A 20,509-nucleotide genomic window follows, 5' to 3' on the forward strand; every position below is an offset into this window, starting at 1 on the left:
TGGAGATGGGGACTTGGAGGCTATGTTGTATTTAATGTAGGTTATGTTGTATCTAACTTATTTATCATCCATGAATCAGATTCTTCACCATTCATGATACTTTCAGGATTATTGGAAAACCATTCCCATTTACTAGAGAATGAAAAGAGTTTAAAGTGCTGTCATATTAGCTAAAGTTCACAGCTTTGAAGACTCTAAAATATGATGGATATGTGATATGACATATTTGTTTTTTCTACAGTGTAAAAATAGCCACACTTTAAATGAGAACTACTACTATTGTTTTTTTAAAAGGTTTTTTATGATGCTGGAAAATTTGAGAGCCAATTTTGTGTGGTGTACACAGCTGAGGAGTATTGGAAGAACGTGGCCTTTTTGTATGGGAGCACGTGTGTCGTGATTGGATGGGTTGGCAGTGTGACGAGCCTGAAGAGTAAGTAATTACCCAGCCTGTTTGATGAGTGCGGATTCAATTAGCGCTTGGATCACATGACCCATCCAGAGGCGCAGAGCTGTATTTAGCTTCAGAGACTCAGACACCTTAGCTCTGCCTCCATCACAGCTACAGCTGGCTCACTGCTGGAGAATAGGAGGAGATCTCCAGGCGGGGGAACGGGCCTAAAACATGCCTGCAGCTGAACGCCTGTGAATTCCACAAAATCATGTTGCCCAGATCATCAAGGGAAGTCAATTTCCTGTAGTTAATAGGTTGATAATGTGGCTCAACTTGACTTCACAATTGGCCACCAGACACATGCCTGCTGCCTGGGGACGGTAGAATAGCGTTCTGGGATGGTTTCAGTCTTTGTGGATGTGTGGGGAGGTGTTTTCTGGCTCCATGGAGCATGGCACATAGGTGTGGATGAGTATAGATGTCCCTGTTCTGTCTTGATCCCTTGCCTGTCCCTCAGTGTCCCTCGGTCACGGTCTCTCATCCCTCAGCCTGACAGATGGGACCTCTCCATGATCAGCATGTGATGAGATACCTGGAGAAAATCCTTCTGAGGCCTCGCTGTCCTGCTGACGCAAACATACGCACACATATGCGCACAGATATTTTCACTCTCACTCACACTCATACTGGCTCCTGACCGCCTTCTGTAGTTTTAGCAGCAGCATCCTTTGGACTGTTGCTCAGCTCTGTTGTACATTTATAGTTATACAGCATATACAAATGCTTAATCACACACACCCTTCAATAGACACATGTTAATTTTCTGAGTTCAGGACCGAGAGCTGGCATAAAGGAAAGGGTCATGTTAATTATATAAACAATCAATGAATCCCTGAGGCCCCAAATGCATTGACCAGCCCATAGCAAAGGGATAGAGGACCTTTTCAATGTAGTTTTTTTTTAAGTTCTTGAAAAGTGCATTGCTTGTAAATGGCATATTTTAATATTGGTTGCAAGGTTCTTGCCATTGCACATGTTGCTGTGGTGTGTGTGTGTGTGTGTGTGTGTGAGTCAACGTGCTATGGAAAAGTACAGGCCCTTGGGCACAAATCCCAAATTAGTAGCCTTGTGGTGTTAACCCTCACATTATGTCATTTCCTCTGATAATTAAAGAGAAATAGTCCATGAGTCTTATTTTCTCTAATGCATTACTCTGTTCAGCCCCTCCATCTCTGAGGTGTGATAATTAAAGTCAGGAGTTAGTTAGGTCACACTGTGTAGTAAGGAGGACAGCTCTTCCAAGCAAAACGTTATCACTGGTCTCAGATCAGTTTAAAAAGTCCCTGTCCACTAATACCTTTCTAAGGAAGCATGGCTTCAAAATACAAATTGAGCAATAAATGGTTGTAACAGCAGAAGACATTAATGGAAGAATTAAGAAATATCTCTTACAGGATCACAATCCAATGACCATGAGCATGATATACAGTAAATAGCACATACAGAAATTATGAGAAATCTGTCTGGAACATTTCTTGATATTCCAGAAAAATATATTTATATATGTTGTGCAGTTATATATGCTATATAGACTTAATATATATAGCCTATATAAAATGCTTAGATACCACCTCACACACTCACATTAATTACTATTTTATTTGTATATTTGCTGACTTTTTTCTTTTTTTAATAGAATCATTTTAAAAATAAAATAGGGGCAAAAAAAGAGGCATCAGTGCTGCCACCTGCAGTTGATAGAGACAATGACATCTAGGTCTTTGCTGACTCTTTGAAATGTCCACTCCGTTTACAGACTACTGATCCAGGCTGGTATCGACATCAACAGACAGACGAAGGCTGGCACAGCCCTCCACGAAGCTGCCCTGTGTGGGAAGACTGAGGTGGTGCGCCTCCTATTGGATGTGAGTGTTAATTACATCCTCAATTGGTGATCCTCCGACTAATTCATATGAAAATAGACTTCATGATTTGGGGTGTTTGTGCGTGTGTGTGTGTGTGTGTGTGTGTGTGTGTGTGTGTGTGTGTGTGTGTGTGTGTGTGTGTGTGTGTGACAGAGTGGCATAAATGCCTCAGTGAGGAACACCTACAGCCAGACAGCACTGGACATCGTCTACCAGTTCACTGCCACCCAGGCCAGCAAGGAGATAAAACAGATGCTCAGAGGTGAGATGGGGAGAGGATATAGAATACTTTGCATTGGCCTCAGTTCTTAGCTGATGTGTATAATGCTGTGTTTGTGCCCTGCAGAAGCCTCAGCAGCGCTACAGGTCAGGGCTCTCAAGGACTACTGCAACAATTATGACCTGACCAGCCTTAACATCAAAGCTGGAGATGTCATCACGGTAACCCTTGAAGCTCAGTGGACATGTCATGCAGGGGCGGGGATCTTGTATATTTGGTTTTCCGATTTGACTTTAACTATGTTTGACCAAAAGGTGTTGGAGCAGCATCCTGATGGCAGGTGGAAAGGCTGCATCCATGATAACCGCACAGGAAATGACCGAGTGGGCTACTTCCCCTCTAACATTGTGGAGGTGATCAGCAAGAGGGCAGGTGCGCCAGGGAAGGGGGAAGGTATGGGAGATATCCTGCTTTTTTATGGTTCAGAATGGCAGAAAATATCTGAAGCTGACTTTTATGTTGCCTCATTTAAAGCTCAGGACAGGGTTTTTGTTAGAATTCATGACAGATGTTGCTGGTGAAGATGGTTTGTATATGAAAGGGGCCAGACATCTGGTGCACGGGGTGTATAACATGTCCTATGGAATGAGGCCTCGCCCGATCCCGGCTGTTGAGTAGCAGTACGGTTACGTCAGGATGGATGTAAGGTCGCCCTCTGCTGGCCCTCAGCAGTCACACCTTGTATCCATCCCAGCATCACACCTGTCAGCGTTCTCCTGTGGCTCCAGCACTGCACAGCTGGACAAGAACCCAGCCACCCTGCCCTGAGACGTTACCACGGCAACCCTGCACCTCTGTGATGTGTGCTGCCTCGATCATTACCAGTGAACCACTTAGTGGCTTTACATCGAACCTTGATTTGGGAAACATGGTTTAACAGCAGCATTGATGGCCTAATGTACAGTCCTGTTTTTGGTGTATGTGTTAAAAAGACATTGGTTTAATGACTGTTGCCAGAATTTCTTTTATTTATCAAAATAAGTCACAAAAATGAAATTATAAACTACGTACAGGCAGTTAATGGAAAATGAATGTATTTTATCTCAGAAGCGATGACCTTATAAAATAACAAGTGACTGATTTTTAAAACCACATCACTCATTATGTGTGGGGTGCTGAATTAATCACGCTACATTTGCTAATCACCATTCATTATTAATCTCCTGTGTTATAGTATTCATGGCTCGGTTGAAGCAAATGCCGCTGCTTTGTCTTCATCATTTCCTGAGGTTCCTCAATTACCTTCAGGCCTTGCAGTGTGTTCTGGTGGAATTTCTGGATCAGAAGTCTGACAGCTCATTTAGGTGGTCAAACCTGGGCTATGTGCTGCATCACAATGCATGAATGCCAAGGCTGTGTGTGTGTGTGTGTGTGTGTGTGTGTGTGTGTGAGAGAGAGAGAGAGTGAAAGTTATCGCCAAAGCACCAGATGATTCTAACGAGCAGGTGGCAGGCAGCCACACAGCCCTCACCTCAGTGTAGACAGGAGTGACTCCTACTGAGCGTGCTCAGAATCTCGCAAAGGGAAGGCGAACTGCAAGACATCCAAGAGAGTGTGTTCTGAATGTCAGACACTGAAAGCTATTGATAGAAGAGTCATTTCCTCCTCAGTCAGGAAGGAAAGTAGCCATCTTTCTGTGAGTGTGTGTGTGTGTGTGTGTGTGTGTATGTGTTTATGTGTGTGTTAGCAGCTCAGGACCTAAACAGCATCAGTGGCTTCCATTGTTCTGTCAGTAATGCTCTGCCCCACCTGTGGGTCACGTGACTCCTCAACCCGACTTCCATTCCCCATTCAAGGCCAGCCAGAGCCGGTGCATCCTTACACGGTCCCCAGGCTTTAGTCTGAGCTCTGAGGGGTTTCTGTTCTGCTTTTTTTGTTGTCATATCTGTCCTACAAAGCTCATATACACACACGTTGAGAGACATTTCACATTATGAGATGGATATTTCTGATGCACAGTATGCATATACACCAATAGCTGTTTTGATGTTGCTAGGCAACCATAGTGCTGGGTATAAAAATACCAACAATGATAATTAGAGCAAATTTGTATTTCAGTGCTATTAGAGTCATTATATGATAGCAGTAGGCCCATTAAACATCTCAAGGACAGCTGAAGATGTTTTTTTTTTCTCCAGTGTGTGCATATTTGCTGTTCTTTGCTGTGTTTGTCCATTTTATGCCTCATTTTCAGCTTGAGCCACTATGACTGTTTTACTAAATATACACATGTGAGTTAATGTATGTGTGTAGCTGCACTGCTACTTTCTCATCTTTATATGTGTGCACATCCATCCCCCTCTACTCACTACATGACAATAACAGAACTACATACACGCAGATACGCTGTAGTAAGACGTTGAGGTGTGCACACTGTTGCAAATTTCCTGCAAGGCTAGTCTGAGTCAGAGATAAAAACACATTTTGCCATTCCCCCCTGATGCGCAGTTCTTATCTGGTTAAAGTAGCGTAACCCAGTCCTGTTGGGATGATGGACATCATGACCTTTTATCTACTGAACCGTCCTACTGCACACACTGACTCATCATCACACACACTAGACACACACACACACACACACACTGAGTCATCACACAGTCAAGCCACACACAAAACGTGGAAGCACTTGCCAGCTGTACTATTAGAAATGGAGGGCGGTAAACCTGTCTGCAGGGCTCCAGTCGGTTCCCTCTGTGTTCTAGAGGAACAGGGCAGCATTGGTTTAAGCTACAACGCACTCTATGCTCAGCCTATTTATCATCCAGACCGCCACCCCCCCATGATGGCATTTTTGGATACGTGAGCAGAGCTGCTTGCCACAGGTCCTATAGGTGCATTCTGAGCAGGAAACAGATGAATAGAGAACTTTTCCAAACTCTTTTAAGTTGTCGCCTTGGTTTCAGTTTGCAGATTTGTTTGATTGATTTTGTGGTTTTAATTTTGTGACTTTATTTGGAGTTTGTGTTTTTTATTTATCTATTCGTTTCTTTTCGTTTCCCTCTCTTATGTATGTTTCTTTTGTCGATGTTTTTCTTGTGTTGTTGTTGTCCTTCTTGTCGTATCTAGGTTCATGGAGTACAGTCATTTGTACCCAACAGTATCAAAAGATACAGCTGTGTGCGCCGGCCAGCGTCCCGGCAGCCGTGGTCAACGGCGAGTCGTACCATGAGTTTCATATCCTGCCGCCTCCTCCACCTCCGCCAACCCATTCCCATCAGCCACTTTTCACTTCCTTTGGCTATAGCAGGTCCCCAAACACCCCGGGAGAACTGCAGAGTGGACAAGGTACAATCCCCCACACTGCCTCCACTTATTATTATATTTATTATTCACAAAGCTTAAAGGTATGCTGTAATTAAAAAAAATGATCAAAAAATGATCAAATTTGCTATCAAGGAAAAAATACAAGCCATTCCTTTGAGCTTTATAAATTCATGTTTATTATTATTATTTGTTTATTATGTGATTATTCTTTATTTTGGGTTCTTTTGTTATCGTCAGTTTTATGGCTTAGGAGTTTTCAGGTTACCTCCTGTTCCTAAAAAGACAGTCAACACAAAGCCTTCTGGGTACTGTATCATTTACAGCTGACACCCGCAGGCCACACTCTGCTCTGCTGTAGATGGTTCTTTGTGTCCCTTGTGTTTGGTTTGATTTCTGGCCCCCACCATAGTGCAGGTGACGTGAGGTGACCTTTCCACCTTGGTCGTACCCTCCTTGTTCCCAAAGCAGACTGACAGACAGAATGCACAGCCATTCTAACACACTGTTCTTAAAGCTTCACCATCAGTCTGAGTCTGAATGTTTCCCATCCCTCCATCCCTATCCATCTGCTCCTCTTACCTGTGTACCTCATAAACATGGTGTGTCTCTGTAACACTGTCACCTTGTGCTGTTACACAATTTTAAGTGTCCTTTAGTGATATTCAACTCCAAAGATCAACACAGGGTTTTGGTACCTCTCTTTTCATCAAACCCACATCAGTGGAAATGGGGGAGTGTGAGCTGCAGTGTGAACTGTGGCCCGTTGTCTTTTTGATGGGTGATTTGTAGATGATTTGATGATTGCAGTGTGCTTTGTAGGTTTGGGCGTTGGTGCCACGTTCCGATCAGTGTGAACCTGGCCAGACTAGGCTCCCCACCATTTAAATATATACTGGAAGGCTGATCTCTTAAGTGCGTCCATAGTTTTTTTTTTCTGCAACATTCTCATTGTATGATTACATGAATGCAACTTATCTGAATATTTAATGAAGATGGTGTTATTTAAATGTTTATTCTAGATCAATTATAGATTAATTATTAACAGTTAAAAACTATGAAACCTTTAATTGAATTGATAAAAATTCAGTGATTAATAAGTGTGATTTAATACGGAAACCTAAAACAAACACCTAATCATGTGGTAAGACAGGCATTCAGTACACAATAGTTTAATGAGAAATTTTTGTCAATGAGATCTGAGGATGTTTATGAACTTTTTCTTCAATGATAAATGCTCTTGTGATGCACTGCAATTAAAATTTAAATGAATATATATTCATATATTCATTTTTAAATTCATATGTATTTATATGTGTGTGTTTGCACAAGAAAGCATATACATGTATATTCACAGATATACATCTATATTTGTATAAATATGTATGTGTAGTTTATATGAATGTCTCATATATATGTGTTATATACAGTATATATGGGAGTGTGTGTATGTGTGTGAAGCTGCGCGTGGACAGGTCTGATGCTGCTGACAGAGGAGAGGGACCCTGCAGACCTCTCCCGGTCTCAGGTCACATAGAGGCCTGTGGGCTCAGGAGAGGAAGCAGTTAGACTGGAGGTAGCCTGGGCCCTGGCCTGGGGGCCGCCGGCGGCAGTTAACACTGGTCTCTGTGTTGAAGGTTCCCGTGGCTCGGAGTCCAGCCCCCACCGCTCGCCTACCCTCACCAGCGGCCCGCAGGGTGGCAGCAACGAGGAAATCTGGGTGCTGCGCAAGCCTGTGGCAGGTAATAGCAGCAGGGCCGACCCCCACCTCCACGACCATCTTGCCTTTCGTCCCTTCTGCAGGCATGGGTCAAAAACATGTCTGGCTCCCTAGATATTTTAGGTCTAGATCCAGATTTCCTAGTGGCTTTGCAGTGTGCTATGATACATCATTTACTTCTAGTAATGTTGTTCTGATACGCTGTCCTAATTCCTTTCAGAACAAACAACGTGGAGCCTCCTTTCCCAAATGCTGTTCTGCAAATGTAATTGTTTCCGGCTTGAATTTGACATCATTTTCTGTTGTGCAACAATACAGATGTGCACAATAAAATGCATGATATACATTTATTACATTTATTTATTGCAATTATTTTTGTGGTTTTTGTTGACCATATCCCACTGGCCATTTTTTCATCAAAATAATTTGAACAGGACATGCTGACTATCGAAAGAGAGTTGCTATTACTTGACACTCCAATTTAATGTTTTATAATAAGGAAAATGCAACTCTTGATCTTTTTAGCCCAATCTGAGTATGGCAATGTTTTTCAGTAAAGGCCACTAGTACATCTGCCTACTAGATTACCCAAAACTGGTTAAAAAGAGAATGCGTGGTTGACCCCAGCCTGCCCTCCTCTCCACCCCCATTACGTCCCCTCTCCGTTCCGTTGTGTGAGCAGCTGCTCCATGCCAACCCTCCAGTGCGCCACAGCCTTTCACATCCACTATTCTGACCTCCACTGGGGCATCGTGGCCATTAGCAGCTGACCCCTCTGCCTCTGTTCACACTCAGATCCCAGTGGCAGGGCGAGATTCGGCATTGCGAGCTACTGTGTCAGGCAGCGTGGGGGGGCTCTAGGTGCTGAGCGGCTGTCCATCTGGGCCCGGGAGCCAAAACTCTCTTCCTCAGTCGGGGCATCTCTATCTCTCTCTCCCTCTCCCTCTTTCTCTCTCTCCACTGTCTGACTGCATCATGCTGTCTGTGCTTCACTGAACGTGTGGCCATTACTGTGTCAGCCAGCCGTCTGTGTGTCGTCACTGTGTTGTGCTTCACTGTGGCGTGTGTTCTGTGCTCTGTGGTTTTTGTGATTAGTGTGTCTTGGGATGGACCTTCAGTGCATTACATTGGAGCATGGGGCTCAGAATTGGCACACCAGCCACAGCAGTAATGTGGACTGTACATATGTTTATATGTGTGTGTGTGATCGTGTGTGTGTGTGTGTGTGTGTGGGGGGGGGGTGTTGCTGTAGGTGGAGACCGCAGCAGTGTTGGCAGCTCAGGCAGCGTTGCCAGCGCTCGCTCTTCAGGCAGTGGGCAGAGTGCAGGCAGCAGCTCCCACATCCTCCATGCCCAGGCAGAGGGGGTCAAGGTCAGTTTTTTCTTTTAAATCAATACAGAGATTATTCTTCAACATGTTATTTAACTGACTGTTTTGTAGCATTAAATCAGATGCCTTATTAAATGTCCATTCTGTGTTGGCCTAATAGTTTTTGAAGTCCACAAGGGGGCGATATATAAAAATCTATACTCCTAATTCACTCTGACAACTCATTCACATTCGTTATCAAGCAGTCCGATCTACAGGTGCTTTCACATATGTAACTGAATGCTGAAGAAACCTTCAGGCCCTTTGGGACAATGAGGCAAATTGTTATATGTGAAAGATGCTAACCAATATATTAAAAATCTGGTTAAGGTGCTGACAAGCTACAGCCAATGAGACTGCAGGACGATGATGAAAATGTTTTAAGGCTAGACACCATTCAGATGAATGATTAACTAATCTTAAAACCATTTCACTTCACAGAAGCTCATGTATTGCATTTTTTCAATGAGTACCACATATATATATATAAATATATGAAAAGCTGGGGCACCCACTAGATGTGTGGGATATAGGCTCACATGATTGGTTTGTAGTGTTGTCCATAGGAGAAATTTGTGGGGGGGTTATTGGTGTCACGACCCCTGAAAAAAACAGATTCAGCCAATATTATCCCCCTCCAAATTAATCATATCATTCTGGTTGATAAATATATGAATTATCTCAAATTTTTCCATTTGTCAGAAAAATTATAGAAATTTTAATCATCTGAAAATGTTAGTCACTCCCCTGCCAAATTATTTATATTACCAACCCTCTATTTTTAGGGGCATCTGGACAGTTTTTAGGTAAATTAAGATTCATCATGTCATGTGCTTCCTACACAAAAAGTGCCATTCTGGTAAATTTTATTGTAAAGAAAACAACGGATTTTATGCCACTGTTTTAGAAAATGTACTTTGTAACTGGGGAACAGTAGCTGCTTTTCTGATTTGTACATTCAACCGATCACAACACCCCCCCCCTCAATAGCATCACCCTGTGTTGACACTTGATCCTGATTATGTTTTATGATCTGGTTTTATATGCCCTGCTCTTACAAGCTAAATATAACTGATGTAAACTTATGTACTGGTATATATAATTTGATTTCTGTATCCTGCAGCTTTTGGCTACTGTCTTGTCCCAGTCAGCAAAAGCCAAGGAACACCTGCTGGAGCAGTCCAAGAGCCTGGAGCAATCGTCTGTTAGCAGTATAAAGGGTTGGTCTCTGCTTCTTCTGCTCAGAAATCCTTCACTACCTCAACCGAGACACAAAATCGTTCCCCGAGAAATCAGCAGGCTTGGCGCTCTCTTCCTTGGGCAGATGGGACTGGAGCTGTAATGGTCGTGGGCGGGAGCATAGCTACGATTAGATTGGTCAAGCCGGGCTATTTGGTTAGCGTGATTGGTTGTGCTCTGCCACTGTGTGTGTGCTACTGTCTGTGTGTGTGTGTGTGTGTGTGTGTGTGTGTGTATGTGTGGGTGCATGTGTTTGATGCATTTGTTTCCTCCTCCCAGGCTCCACTTCGCGCAGTCAGAGTGTGTCGAGCTGTCCTCTTCACGAGTTGCCGTATGGGGAGGCGGCTTCCCAGAGAAAGGGGGAGGTTCTGTCTGATGGGAAGGTAAGGTGGTCCCATGCAGAACCCTCTCTCACTTTTGATCCATCTACCTCCCCAACGTACTCTCTCTATCACTCACATACATACACACACACACACACTCTTCTGGGCACACTGAGGATGCTGCCCAAGCACTTCCTCTCTCACCTGGCCTCGTCTGTCCTGCGGGCGTTTGGTTGTGGCCATGAGGCGGTGAGTGGGCTTCACTTCTCCTCTCCTCTCGTATCCTTTTTGATGTCTTTGCCAACTTGTGCTTTTGTCTCATCTTATTCATCTGGTTGTTGTTGTTATTTCCTATCATTTGCAACTATTCTTCTTTTGTTTGGGGCTTCTTACCTTCTTCATTTGCTCTGGCTCTTTATTTCTAATCTTTTCAGAGACTACCCCAATAATAAATGACCAGTTGTTGGACTCATGTTGTGGTGTGTTGGTATTGTGCTGTTAAAGTGTCTTTAGTGAAGACATCTCAACTTGTCAAGCAGTGCTCTGACCACAGACTGTGAAAATGTGTTACAGTTTGGAGCATTTGTAACAGCGGAAAGGTTTTTTTTTATGATGCAAAAGTATCTAAAGATCTAGTGAACGGTTCAGAGTTGAAATGTGAATCTAAATAACAACTGAAGTATCTTACAAAGACCTGTAAGATGGACTCCCAGCATGTTTTGGTCATCTAAGATGAGGGGCTCAGTGGACACTGTTCCCAGCATGCCAGTTGGAGCTGGTGGGCATAGATGGACGCTGTTCTATTTTTTTTTTTTTATATACACCATCTGCTCCAACAGTCTCTTTCCCACCTACAGCATCTCCCTCCTCTACCATTTTCTATGCCTGAATGCCGAGCCGCATCCTCCCACGGCCCGTACAGAGACCTCTTTCACACGGTCCTGTAGCCAACACTTGTGCTTTTTTTTAAATGTTATTTTCTTTTAATCCACCTTCATAGTGCAGAGAACTCATTAGCATTCAGCAGCTCTCAAAGTAGTCCGAGCATCGGCCTTGAAGCGTGTTTTGTATGACGCTTGTATACTTGTATATGTATAGCGCTTTTACGAGTCTTGGGGCAGATGAGCCGCTCTGACCTCCCTCTGGGCAGCTGCTGGGAAGGTGGGAGCCAGGTGGGGGGCGGCCTTGCTCTCTGCTCAGTGTGGGTTCAGGCATGTTACCGAGGTCCCGAGGACCTGGTGGTGGCAGTGCTCCCAATCTGAACTCTTTCCAACATTAGGAAAATGTAACAAAATTAGTAATGGGAATGTAGTCCAGCTGTCTTTATTCCTGTAACCTTCCCGGAAACGTCCCCACCAAAGACGCGTTCTCCCCTTGCAGCAGCACAGTTCGTGACAGAATGCCGCCTATCTTCTCTTTCTAGAGCTCAGAGGCTGTTGTCCAATGGCTGAGCGAATTTCAGCTGCAGGTCTACGCTCCAAACTTCATCAGCGCGGGCTATGACATACCCACCATTAGCCGTATGACCCCAGAGGTAAGAGCTACCCCGCCCTCGTCCCCACGCCCCAAAATGACACCCAAATAAACCCCACTTTCCCCCCAAACCCCCTAATCACCGTCTCAAAAAAAGAACCCAGGCTAAAACCCTAAACCGCCAACCTCGTTCTTCCGACCCGTCTGTCCTTCCCCCCTTCCCGTGTGAACTCTGTGTGCAGAGTGTGTGAGCAGCCAGGTCCCTGCGCATGTGCCATTGGCTGCATGGGAGAAATGACAGAATCCCTGATTGGCCATGCCGCCCACCACATGAGTGGGCAAGGGAGCCTTCCTGGGCGTGAAGGCCGCTGAGCCACACCTGCTGCCGCCCCGTGTGTGTCTGTCCCAAGTACGCCTCTAAGTGTGTCTTTTTCTGTAACCGTAGGATCAGTCAAGCTGTGGAGATGTGAATAAATTAGCTTGTTGCTGAGGCTGTTTCCCAGCGCTGTGCTGCAGCCAGTGGCTTCGCTGATTAGGCTCCACTGAACTGTGTGAGAGCTCATTTGCTCTTAAACACTCGTTACCCACTGAAGCAATTTGTCCTGTCCTTTCCTCATGTGCAGGAAGAGCTACGTTTTTTTATTATGAAATCTAAACCAGGATCGGATTTTCTTTAGATTTGACACAGAAAAAAGGCTGTAATAAAAGTCTGGTTATTGAAATGCTTTTATGTGCCCAGACCTTATTAATATTTCAGAGCAAATTTATCTAATACTTTATTTATCTAATTCTTCAGTGTATTAAATAGCTATTTTAATCATTTTATTCATTTTTATCCACATACTCATTTTATCAAAAGTGAATTTATCACGGGATTGTTTCAGTGTATAATGACTGTTCTAGAAAGAATCACTCAGCCAGTGGCATTGACAGGTTTTAGAAAGCATTTCTGAGTTCGTGATTTGTGGGTGCTCTGAAAAGGCATTTTTCTCTTTTATTGCATTCTTTTTTTTTATTTTTTTCTGTTATTTTGGGGAATTCCACATCACTATCCATCATTTTCTGAAAAGACCTAAATCCGTCTCAGTGTGTGCATGTGTGTCTATGCACTATAATTTGCAGTTTGTATGTGGCCTGAATGGTTGAGTGCATATTGATTTTTGCGCAAAATTTGAAAAGGCTCTGAAAAATATGGTTTTTGATGATGGTGGTGGCCGTCTGTCTTTCTGCCTAAGGATCTGACTGCCATAGGAGTGACTAAGCCGGGTCACCGCAAGAAAATGACCTCAGAAATCAACAAGCTAAATGTCACTGAATGGTTACCAGAGCAGAAACCTGTGAGTACCAGACTTGGCTTTCTCCTGTGCACTCACTTATGTGTTTATCTAGAAAACTGTGTGCTCATTGCAGGCTAACCTGGCAGAATGGCTGTCGATGATTGGACTGAGTCAGTACTACCAGGTTCTGGTCCAGAATGGCTATGAGAATGTAGACTTCATCACTGATATCACATGGGAAGATCTGCAGGAAATTGGCATTACTAAGCTTGGTAAGTACTTGCTTTTTTAGTACTGAGTTTTTAGTGAGTATTTACTAGTAATAAAGTTCTATATGGTGAAAGCGTTATATTTCATATTTTCTGTCATAAATCATAAAATGTTTTTGAATCATAATCCACAACTCTGAATGGCTCTAGTATCTGCCTATGTAATGGGTCTTTATGAAATGGGGTTTAAACAAATATTGACTAACACTGGAAAGTAATATTGGGCTTAAATAACCAGCCTTCTTACTGTTACTGTTCCATCACTAACAACACACACATGCGTTGTTCTGTAGGCCACCAGAAGAAGTTAATGCTGGCTGTGAAGAAGCTGGCAGAGCTGCAGAAATCTTCAGAATCTCGCAGCACCCTGCGGAAGAAGGGAGGGCCCTCTCAGGAGGCAATGTCCATCGATGGTCCACCTCCCAACAGTGGCGAGTGCATGTCACCAAAGATGAGCACCTTCCCAGACAACGAGCTGAGTGGGGAGCACCAGGCCACAATTACCCGTCCTGCAGAGGCCCAAGAGGCACCAGCAGAGGTCAAGCCTAATGGGGGCCACACGGCTACCCAGCGAACTCGGAATCTCCACGAAAACAGCCTGGGTAAGAGCAGAGAGGGTGAGGAACCTGTTGGCCCACCAAGGAAAGAAGCTCGAACCATGAGACAGAGCAGCCAGAGTGGCCAGCGGGCGAATGTGCCATATTGTCAGAGCAAACCACGCCAGTCTTACCCCCAAGGCCCAGGGCCTGCCTATACACCACCTCAGACACCAGCCAAAACCAAATCGACCACACCACAGACTACAGGCTCTCCACAGGCCAAAGCCAGACCCCCACCTCACCTGATCTCCCAGACGGAGCGGCCCATATCTCCCCGCTCCATCCCTCAGTCACCCACCCACAAAGTCAGTCACTATGCGGCACCACCACCGGTGACAGAGACTGCAGAGCCGGTGCTGGCACCTTCCACTCCGGGGGTCTCTGTGCCCCTGCTGTGCCTCCCTCCAGAGGGTGACACCGAACCTGATGATGATGACCAGAGCCTGACAAAGAAACGCGCACACAGCCTGAACCGCTACGCCGTATCCGATAGTGAACAAGATCGTGATGAGCTCAATGTTCCAGACGGCGGGGGCAAGTACGCCACCGTGCAACCCCGGGTCAGCCGCAGCAACTCCGCACGGGGACAGGCGGACAAGAATGTTAACCGTAGCCAGTCCTTCGCCCTCCGGCCAAAGAAAAAGGGTCCGCCTCCACCCCCTCCCAAACGCTCCAGCTCTGCAATCTCCAGCTCCAGCAGCAATCTGACTGAGGAGCCCAAGGGCCCCAGCAGCAGCGGCCCCCTGCTGGATGTGAATTACCACCCTCAGAGACGAGCCAGTGACGTGGGCGGAGCTGTGGACACGGGTAGTGCAGGCAGTGTCAGGAGCATCGCCGCCATGCTGGAAATGTCTTCCATTGGAGGCGGGGCTAAAGGGCTGGCACTGCAGAGGTCTGGGCCACAATTCCTGCAGGTAAGACTTCTGTGCTTCCAAGTCATATATGGTTGCTCCTGTGGATGGGACAATGCATGGAATACCACAATATCATGGTCAAAAATATGTCTTAATACCATTGCACGTCTGTGAATGTGTCTACATTAATTGTTAGTATAATTATGGTTAGGTGACTAGCATTCTGCCTTATGAAAAAAACAGCAGAGGGCACTTAATATTCACATACACAGGCGAGCATATTTTTTCTAATTTGCTTTTGCTACAGGTAGGGAAGCAGCATGATGCCATCGGCCTCGATGGGGAGGTGGTCAACCGCCGCAGGACCATTAGTGGGCCGGTTACTGATTTGGTGGCAGCTGCAAAGAGTCAACGAGCCAGGGACTCACCACCAGCACTGGGGCCGGGTCCAGAGCCGACCCCTGAACCGAGGGCGGCAGTGGAGACTCAGCCAGGCTCCACCAGTAGCTCTGCTGAGAGCCTGCCCTTCGCTGAGGATGGCAACCTCACCATCAAACAACGTCCCAGGCAGGGGAAGGGTGAGGGAGACGAGCTCTCAGATAACATCTATTCACTTCCTCAAGAAGAGCTTTCTCGAATGGACGCTACAGCAACTCTGAAGAGGAGGGTCCGGGGGTCAAAGCAGCACCCTAACGGCTCTAAGTTTCATCTTACGGAGTCCAGCACGGTCAAGCGCCGACCTAAAAGTAAAGACAAAGACACAGACGATCTCCAAGACAACCAGGTTCCAGTTCCCTATCAGAATGGTACAGGCACCATCAAGAGGCGACCGGTGTCTGAAATGAATGCCACAGAGCATCAGACGAGGCCACAAGACCCTGTGGAGAATACTCCACGAAGGGACAGCGTGGACCTGAGTGCTCAAAGTGCTGAGGCCACGCCACGAAAACCTGCCAAACCACCAGTTTCTCCAAAACCTGTCCTCGCCCAGCAGATGAAGAAACAAGGACCTCCAGCAGCCTCTGCTAAGAAAGCCCCCTTTCCTGGGCCAGGGGCACCAGGAAGTCCAGGTACTGGCTTCCCAGTTTGATTTTATGATATAGATTTTTTGTTGGTAAATTCATGTTAATAATAAATGTAATGTTAATGATAAATTATATATATTTTAACCTTGCCAGTCTTTCTGACTAAAAACTATACTAAAACTAAAAAAATGTTCATGTTTCTGATCATCTGCTCATAAAACAGTTTTGGTGAAACTCTTAAAACTCTTGACTGTTGAACTCTCATTTACCATATTAATAAAATTGTAAAATTTTTAGTCAAGATTCTAAGATTCAAAAATGATTGTTCTCATTGGGATCTAACGTTCCTATTCCAGATTGTGACACTACAATATGAAATGCAAATGGAAACTGTAGCTTCTTCAAAAAAAAAAATTAAATAAAATTTAATAAAAACAGTTAAATGTATAGAGTTTGGTATGTATATAGACATATTCATTTCCGTCTTCTTGTATTGGCACAGCTGAAGGAAAGAAAATACCTCCCCCAGTTTCACCGAAGCCTGCACCACCTCCAACTGCTCCAAAGCCAACCAAGAACGTTCTGCAGTCAGTGAGCACCACACCCACCCCTTCTCCAGCCAAGCAGCCAGTGGCTAAAGTCTCCATCACGCCCGCCACTGCAATCCCCGGCCCATCTAAACCCTCCAGCCCTCCTGCACAGAGTCCACAGACGCCCCAGACCCCCCACACCCCACAAACACCCCAAACACCGCAGACCCCTCAGACTCCCCAGACCCCAGGACCATCCCCGACACCCGCGCCTGTCAAACCACCACGCTCTTCCATCAGTGGGGTGTCCATGGACTGTGGAGTGGGGGCGGGGCCTGCAACAGCACCAGGGGCAACTCAAGAGTCTGTACAACAGAAGCTGGAGGAGACGAGTGCCTCGCTGGCTGCGGCGCTGCAAGCTGTGGAGGAGAAAATCAAGAAGGACGAGTGAGTGGTCATGTCTGCCATGAACCTTTCATTTCTTTATGGTCAAATTCAGCAGAAAGGGTCCGTTTTGGCACGTCTGTTTCATATTAGGGTCATAATGCTATTGCCATCATTTAGAAAAGCTCTAGCAGCCAATCTCCGAGATTGTGTATATGCTCTTCATAATTTATTAATTAATGTTTATTAATGTTTTGCTTGGAACATCATACTTGTAATATAGATTTTTACACTGCAAAAATGTGTAAGGAATGATCTGGGATGTGCAGTGTTTACAGAATGTCAACTAGCAGTTATACAATACTTCAAAATGAGCTAAGTGTGTGTGTGTTTGTGTGTTTGTCACCTGCAGCTCAGTGGAGGAGCAGAAGAACACAGTGAGTATTCTGGACGACATCGGCAGCATGTTCGACGACCTGGCCGACCAGCTGGACGCCATGCTGGAGTGAAAGAGCACAGACTGTGTCACTGTGGCACAACCTCAGGACCCGTGAGGGCACAAGGGCACAACAAGCCAACCAACCCACCCAAACTCCTCCTCTTTGCCTCCTTCCTTCCACTCTTTCTCCTCGTTTTCCCACACTCTGTCGTTAAGGGACACCTCTCCTCTCTTCTCGTCCCTGTCGGTGTGCACAAACCCCCAGATGAAGTACCTCAGGACTGGGCCATGGTGCGTCCAGAGACCACAGAGACAGAGCAGGGGTGGAGGGCCGCACTGAACTCAGTTGACTTTTTCTGTTTCTTCCTGTTCTTTTTTTAATCATAATTTAAAAATTCTTTTTTTTTTTCTAATATTTCAGAATCCCCGCAATTCTCTAAGCTATTGTGAAAGACGACTAGCAAAAACAATATAAAAACAAATGATCATATGAAATTTTAATTCTAATAATATGGTATGTGTACATTGTAAGCATGAAGAAAGTTTATATTAAAGAAAATAATCTCATAGTGAGAGTCATGCATTAGTACAGTAATATATATATAAATAAAAAATATATATAAATTTATTTTATGTTTTTAATGACATGTTAAATGGTACAAGTGTTGTAATGTTGAGAAAACTATGGACCTTTGATGAGAGTAACTTTTCTTTTTCCCTTTTCTATGACCAAAAAGCAGAGGTGTTTGCTGTTCTCTGCTTCAGACTCTCGCTGCCTGTGTTGCTCTGTGTGCTTCGCTCTGGCCGGCCATCGCAGGTGGCTTTTCCATCGACTCCTTTCCACTCTGATCCTTTACGTTTCCGTGCTGACTAAGGCACACCCCCTTCCCCACCCACCTTCAGCTACCTTGTCTGGGTCACTGTCCTGCGTGCCTTAAAGCGACAGGTGACCTCAGCGCTGCTAACAACACACACATTCACACAAAGCGGTCTAGCATACAGCGTCTGTGTAGCAGACACACGTACTGGGTGGTATGTAGTACTTGTTGGTGATTAGGGAAGTTCGGGGGGGGTGCGCGGTCAGTTCATTATGTATCGAAAAGCACAAAGGGCCTCGAGGGGTCCCATAGGGCTACAGAACCTGGAAATGCTCCTGGGATGGAGATGGGCAGTGCATGACCGTGACCTTGTGGAGTTATTTGTTCCCTTGGAACAATTTGGGCGGTGTAACTCCCCTCATTATGCGGATGGTTGCGTTCCTTCCCATCTCCCTTCTATCTTGTTTCACATCCCTTTGTTGGTATGTTTGCTTCATCTGAGGAGGGCCCATTGCCTCTTTGGAATGGCTGCCGTCCTTCTGCAGTTCCTCCAGCCGGCCGCTGAAGGACACTGAGCAAGAACTGATGTCAAGTTTTCCAGAAAGTTCTTCAGGTGAGCAGGCTGCTGTAAGGAGGGAGTCTGTCCTGCCCCACTGTCGGCGAATGTCGTTATCTCATCATCAGATTGAAGAAAATTAAACGTCCCTCATTATTTCTGTACCATCGATGTTGCCATGACAATCTCTGAGCTCATTATTGTAATTGCCACTGTATCCAAGAGATGCTTCCGACGGCAAGTGAGTGTGATTAGAGTAAGGAATACGACCCATGGGGGGACAGGGAACGTGAAACACTTCCAGATGAGTGAAAACAGCCCCAGGAAATTTCCCAGCCTCAAAAACACAGCTAAACATATTTGCAATATTTCCAGAAATTATCTTTCATTTTTTCAGTTCAATAGCTTGATAATGTTTGTGATATTTAAGTTATATACATAAATTATATATACAGTTAATGTTGAAGGCAGACATTTCATAATGTGCAGCATCCTGAAGGCTTTTTTGTCAGATTTTTCTTGAGGAGATGTAACAAACTTATTCTCAAATCTGCCTAGTGGTCTGAAGTAAATAAATTGTACATGTTTTTTTTTCTTTTTGTTTTTCAAAGAAAGCCTCTCTTACTTTTTTGTAGTCAAATAACTCATGTAGTTTAAAAATGATAAGTTGTATATTATGCAATGTTAAGTTTTTAAGACATGTATGTGCCTTGCTTTTATTTTTTATTTCTGTTCACATGAAATGGTGTCCATGAATAATGTACAGATTCTGTGTATACAAGGCAAGTGCTAACGTGACCATGAATAGACGTTTTATTTGGCCCCTCAAACGTGGGTGACCAATCTTCCACACACGCAGTCTGGTAGTTGGTTTTGGGAAACATCGTGTTAAAAAGGCTCGTACCCCGTGCATTAAATGGACAGGGCTGCTTTTCCATTGTTTCTCCAGTCATCACAGCTCTTGTCTCCTGTGTATATAGCTGGATGTTTGTGGCTGTGAAACATTATCCCTTTTGTTTGTTTTGGGGTTTTTTTCTGCTCCCATTTTCTTTATTTTCGGTCATTTTCTATTTGTCTTTGTTTTCCCTTGAAGGGAAGAAAAAAAGAATGGAAATCTGAAAATTGTGACAATGGTCAAACTTGTCGTGGTGCAAGATATTGTTTGGTTAAAAAAAAAAAAAGATGTTAAAATTTTATCCTGTTTGCAGAGTTGTATAAAAGAAAAAAAAAAAGATTCCCTGCACTGCTCTGTATGTGAGGGCTGTATATTGTGTTAACGTTCTGCCATAGACTTGTATGAATACTGCTGTGACTGGCAATGGGAACAGTGGTGTGCTTGCAGTGACTGCGTCAACAACCATCTGCTCTAAATAAATGTTATATACAAACTTAATGCAGATGGTCAGTGTTCTTCGTTACTACAGTGCCCTCCACTATTACTGCCACCCATTGTAAAAATGAGTAAAAGGGTTTGTACAATACTTTGTACAACCTCCCTTTGTCGATATAACAGTCCTGACAAGACAGGACAGTCTTTTGTTACCTTATAAGGTTAGAGAATATAGAAATAGGAATCTGAGACGATTCACCTTTACAGAATGTCTGCAGACCATTCGGTGTTCCAGGTTCTCTCCTATGGATTCTTTTCATCAGCTCACTTCACAGGTTTTCAGTAGGGTTCAGGTCAGGGGATTGAGATTTGCAGAACCTTCATTTTGTGGTTGGTTAGCCATTGCAGGGTTGATTTGAACGTGAATTTCAAATTATTGTCTTGC

At 44.6% G+C, this 20,509-nt stretch overlaps 1 protein-coding gene across 8 annotated transcripts in view; it reads left to right on the forward strand.

Annotated features, from left to right (window-relative positions):
- The window catches only part of caskin1 (CASK interacting protein 1), a 69,682-nt gene extending 50,925 nt beyond the window's left edge, over window positions 1-18,757 (forward strand). The window contains exons 7-23 of one of the 8 annotated variants that reach the window (XM_028985556.1): window positions 2,211-2,319; window positions 2,473-2,581; window positions 2,666-2,760; window positions 2,854-2,992; window positions 5,666-5,884; window positions 7,498-7,602; window positions 7,801-7,845; window positions 8,833-8,951; window positions 10,072-10,168; window positions 10,467-10,570; window positions 11,934-12,044; window positions 13,219-13,320; window positions 13,394-13,532; window positions 13,823-15,042; window positions 15,290-16,052; window positions 16,510-16,984; window positions 17,334-18,757. In XM_028985556.1, coding sequence (XP_028841389.1) covers window positions 2,211-2,319; window positions 2,473-2,581; window positions 2,666-2,760; window positions 2,854-2,992; window positions 5,666-5,884; window positions 7,498-7,602; window positions 7,801-7,845; window positions 8,833-8,951; window positions 10,072-10,168; window positions 10,467-10,570; window positions 11,934-12,044; window positions 13,219-13,320; window positions 13,394-13,532; window positions 13,823-15,042; window positions 15,290-16,052; window positions 16,510-16,984; window positions 17,334-17,430 — 4,048 coding nt within the window. In that variant the 3' untranslated portion in view covers window positions 17,431-18,757. The remainder of the gene's footprint in view (window positions 1-2,210; window positions 2,320-2,472; window positions 2,582-2,665; window positions 2,761-2,853; window positions 2,993-5,665; window positions 5,885-7,497; window positions 7,603-7,800; window positions 7,846-8,832; window positions 8,952-10,071; window positions 10,169-10,466; window positions 10,571-11,933; window positions 12,045-13,218; window positions 13,321-13,393; window positions 13,533-13,822; window positions 15,043-15,289; window positions 16,053-16,509; window positions 16,985-17,333) is intronic. The other 7 variants (XM_028985557.1, XM_028985559.1, XM_028985560.1 and 4 more) reach the window with 7 other exon arrangements.
- Window positions 18,758-20,509: the final 1,752 nt, after the last annotated feature.

The sequence above is a fragment of the Denticeps clupeoides genome, chromosome 7, assembly GCF_900700375.1.
Source record: "Denticeps clupeoides chromosome 7, fDenClu1.1, whole genome shotgun sequence".
In the NCBI taxonomy this organism is placed as follows: Eukaryota; Metazoa; Chordata; class Actinopteri; order Clupeiformes; family Denticipitidae; genus Denticeps; species Denticeps clupeoides.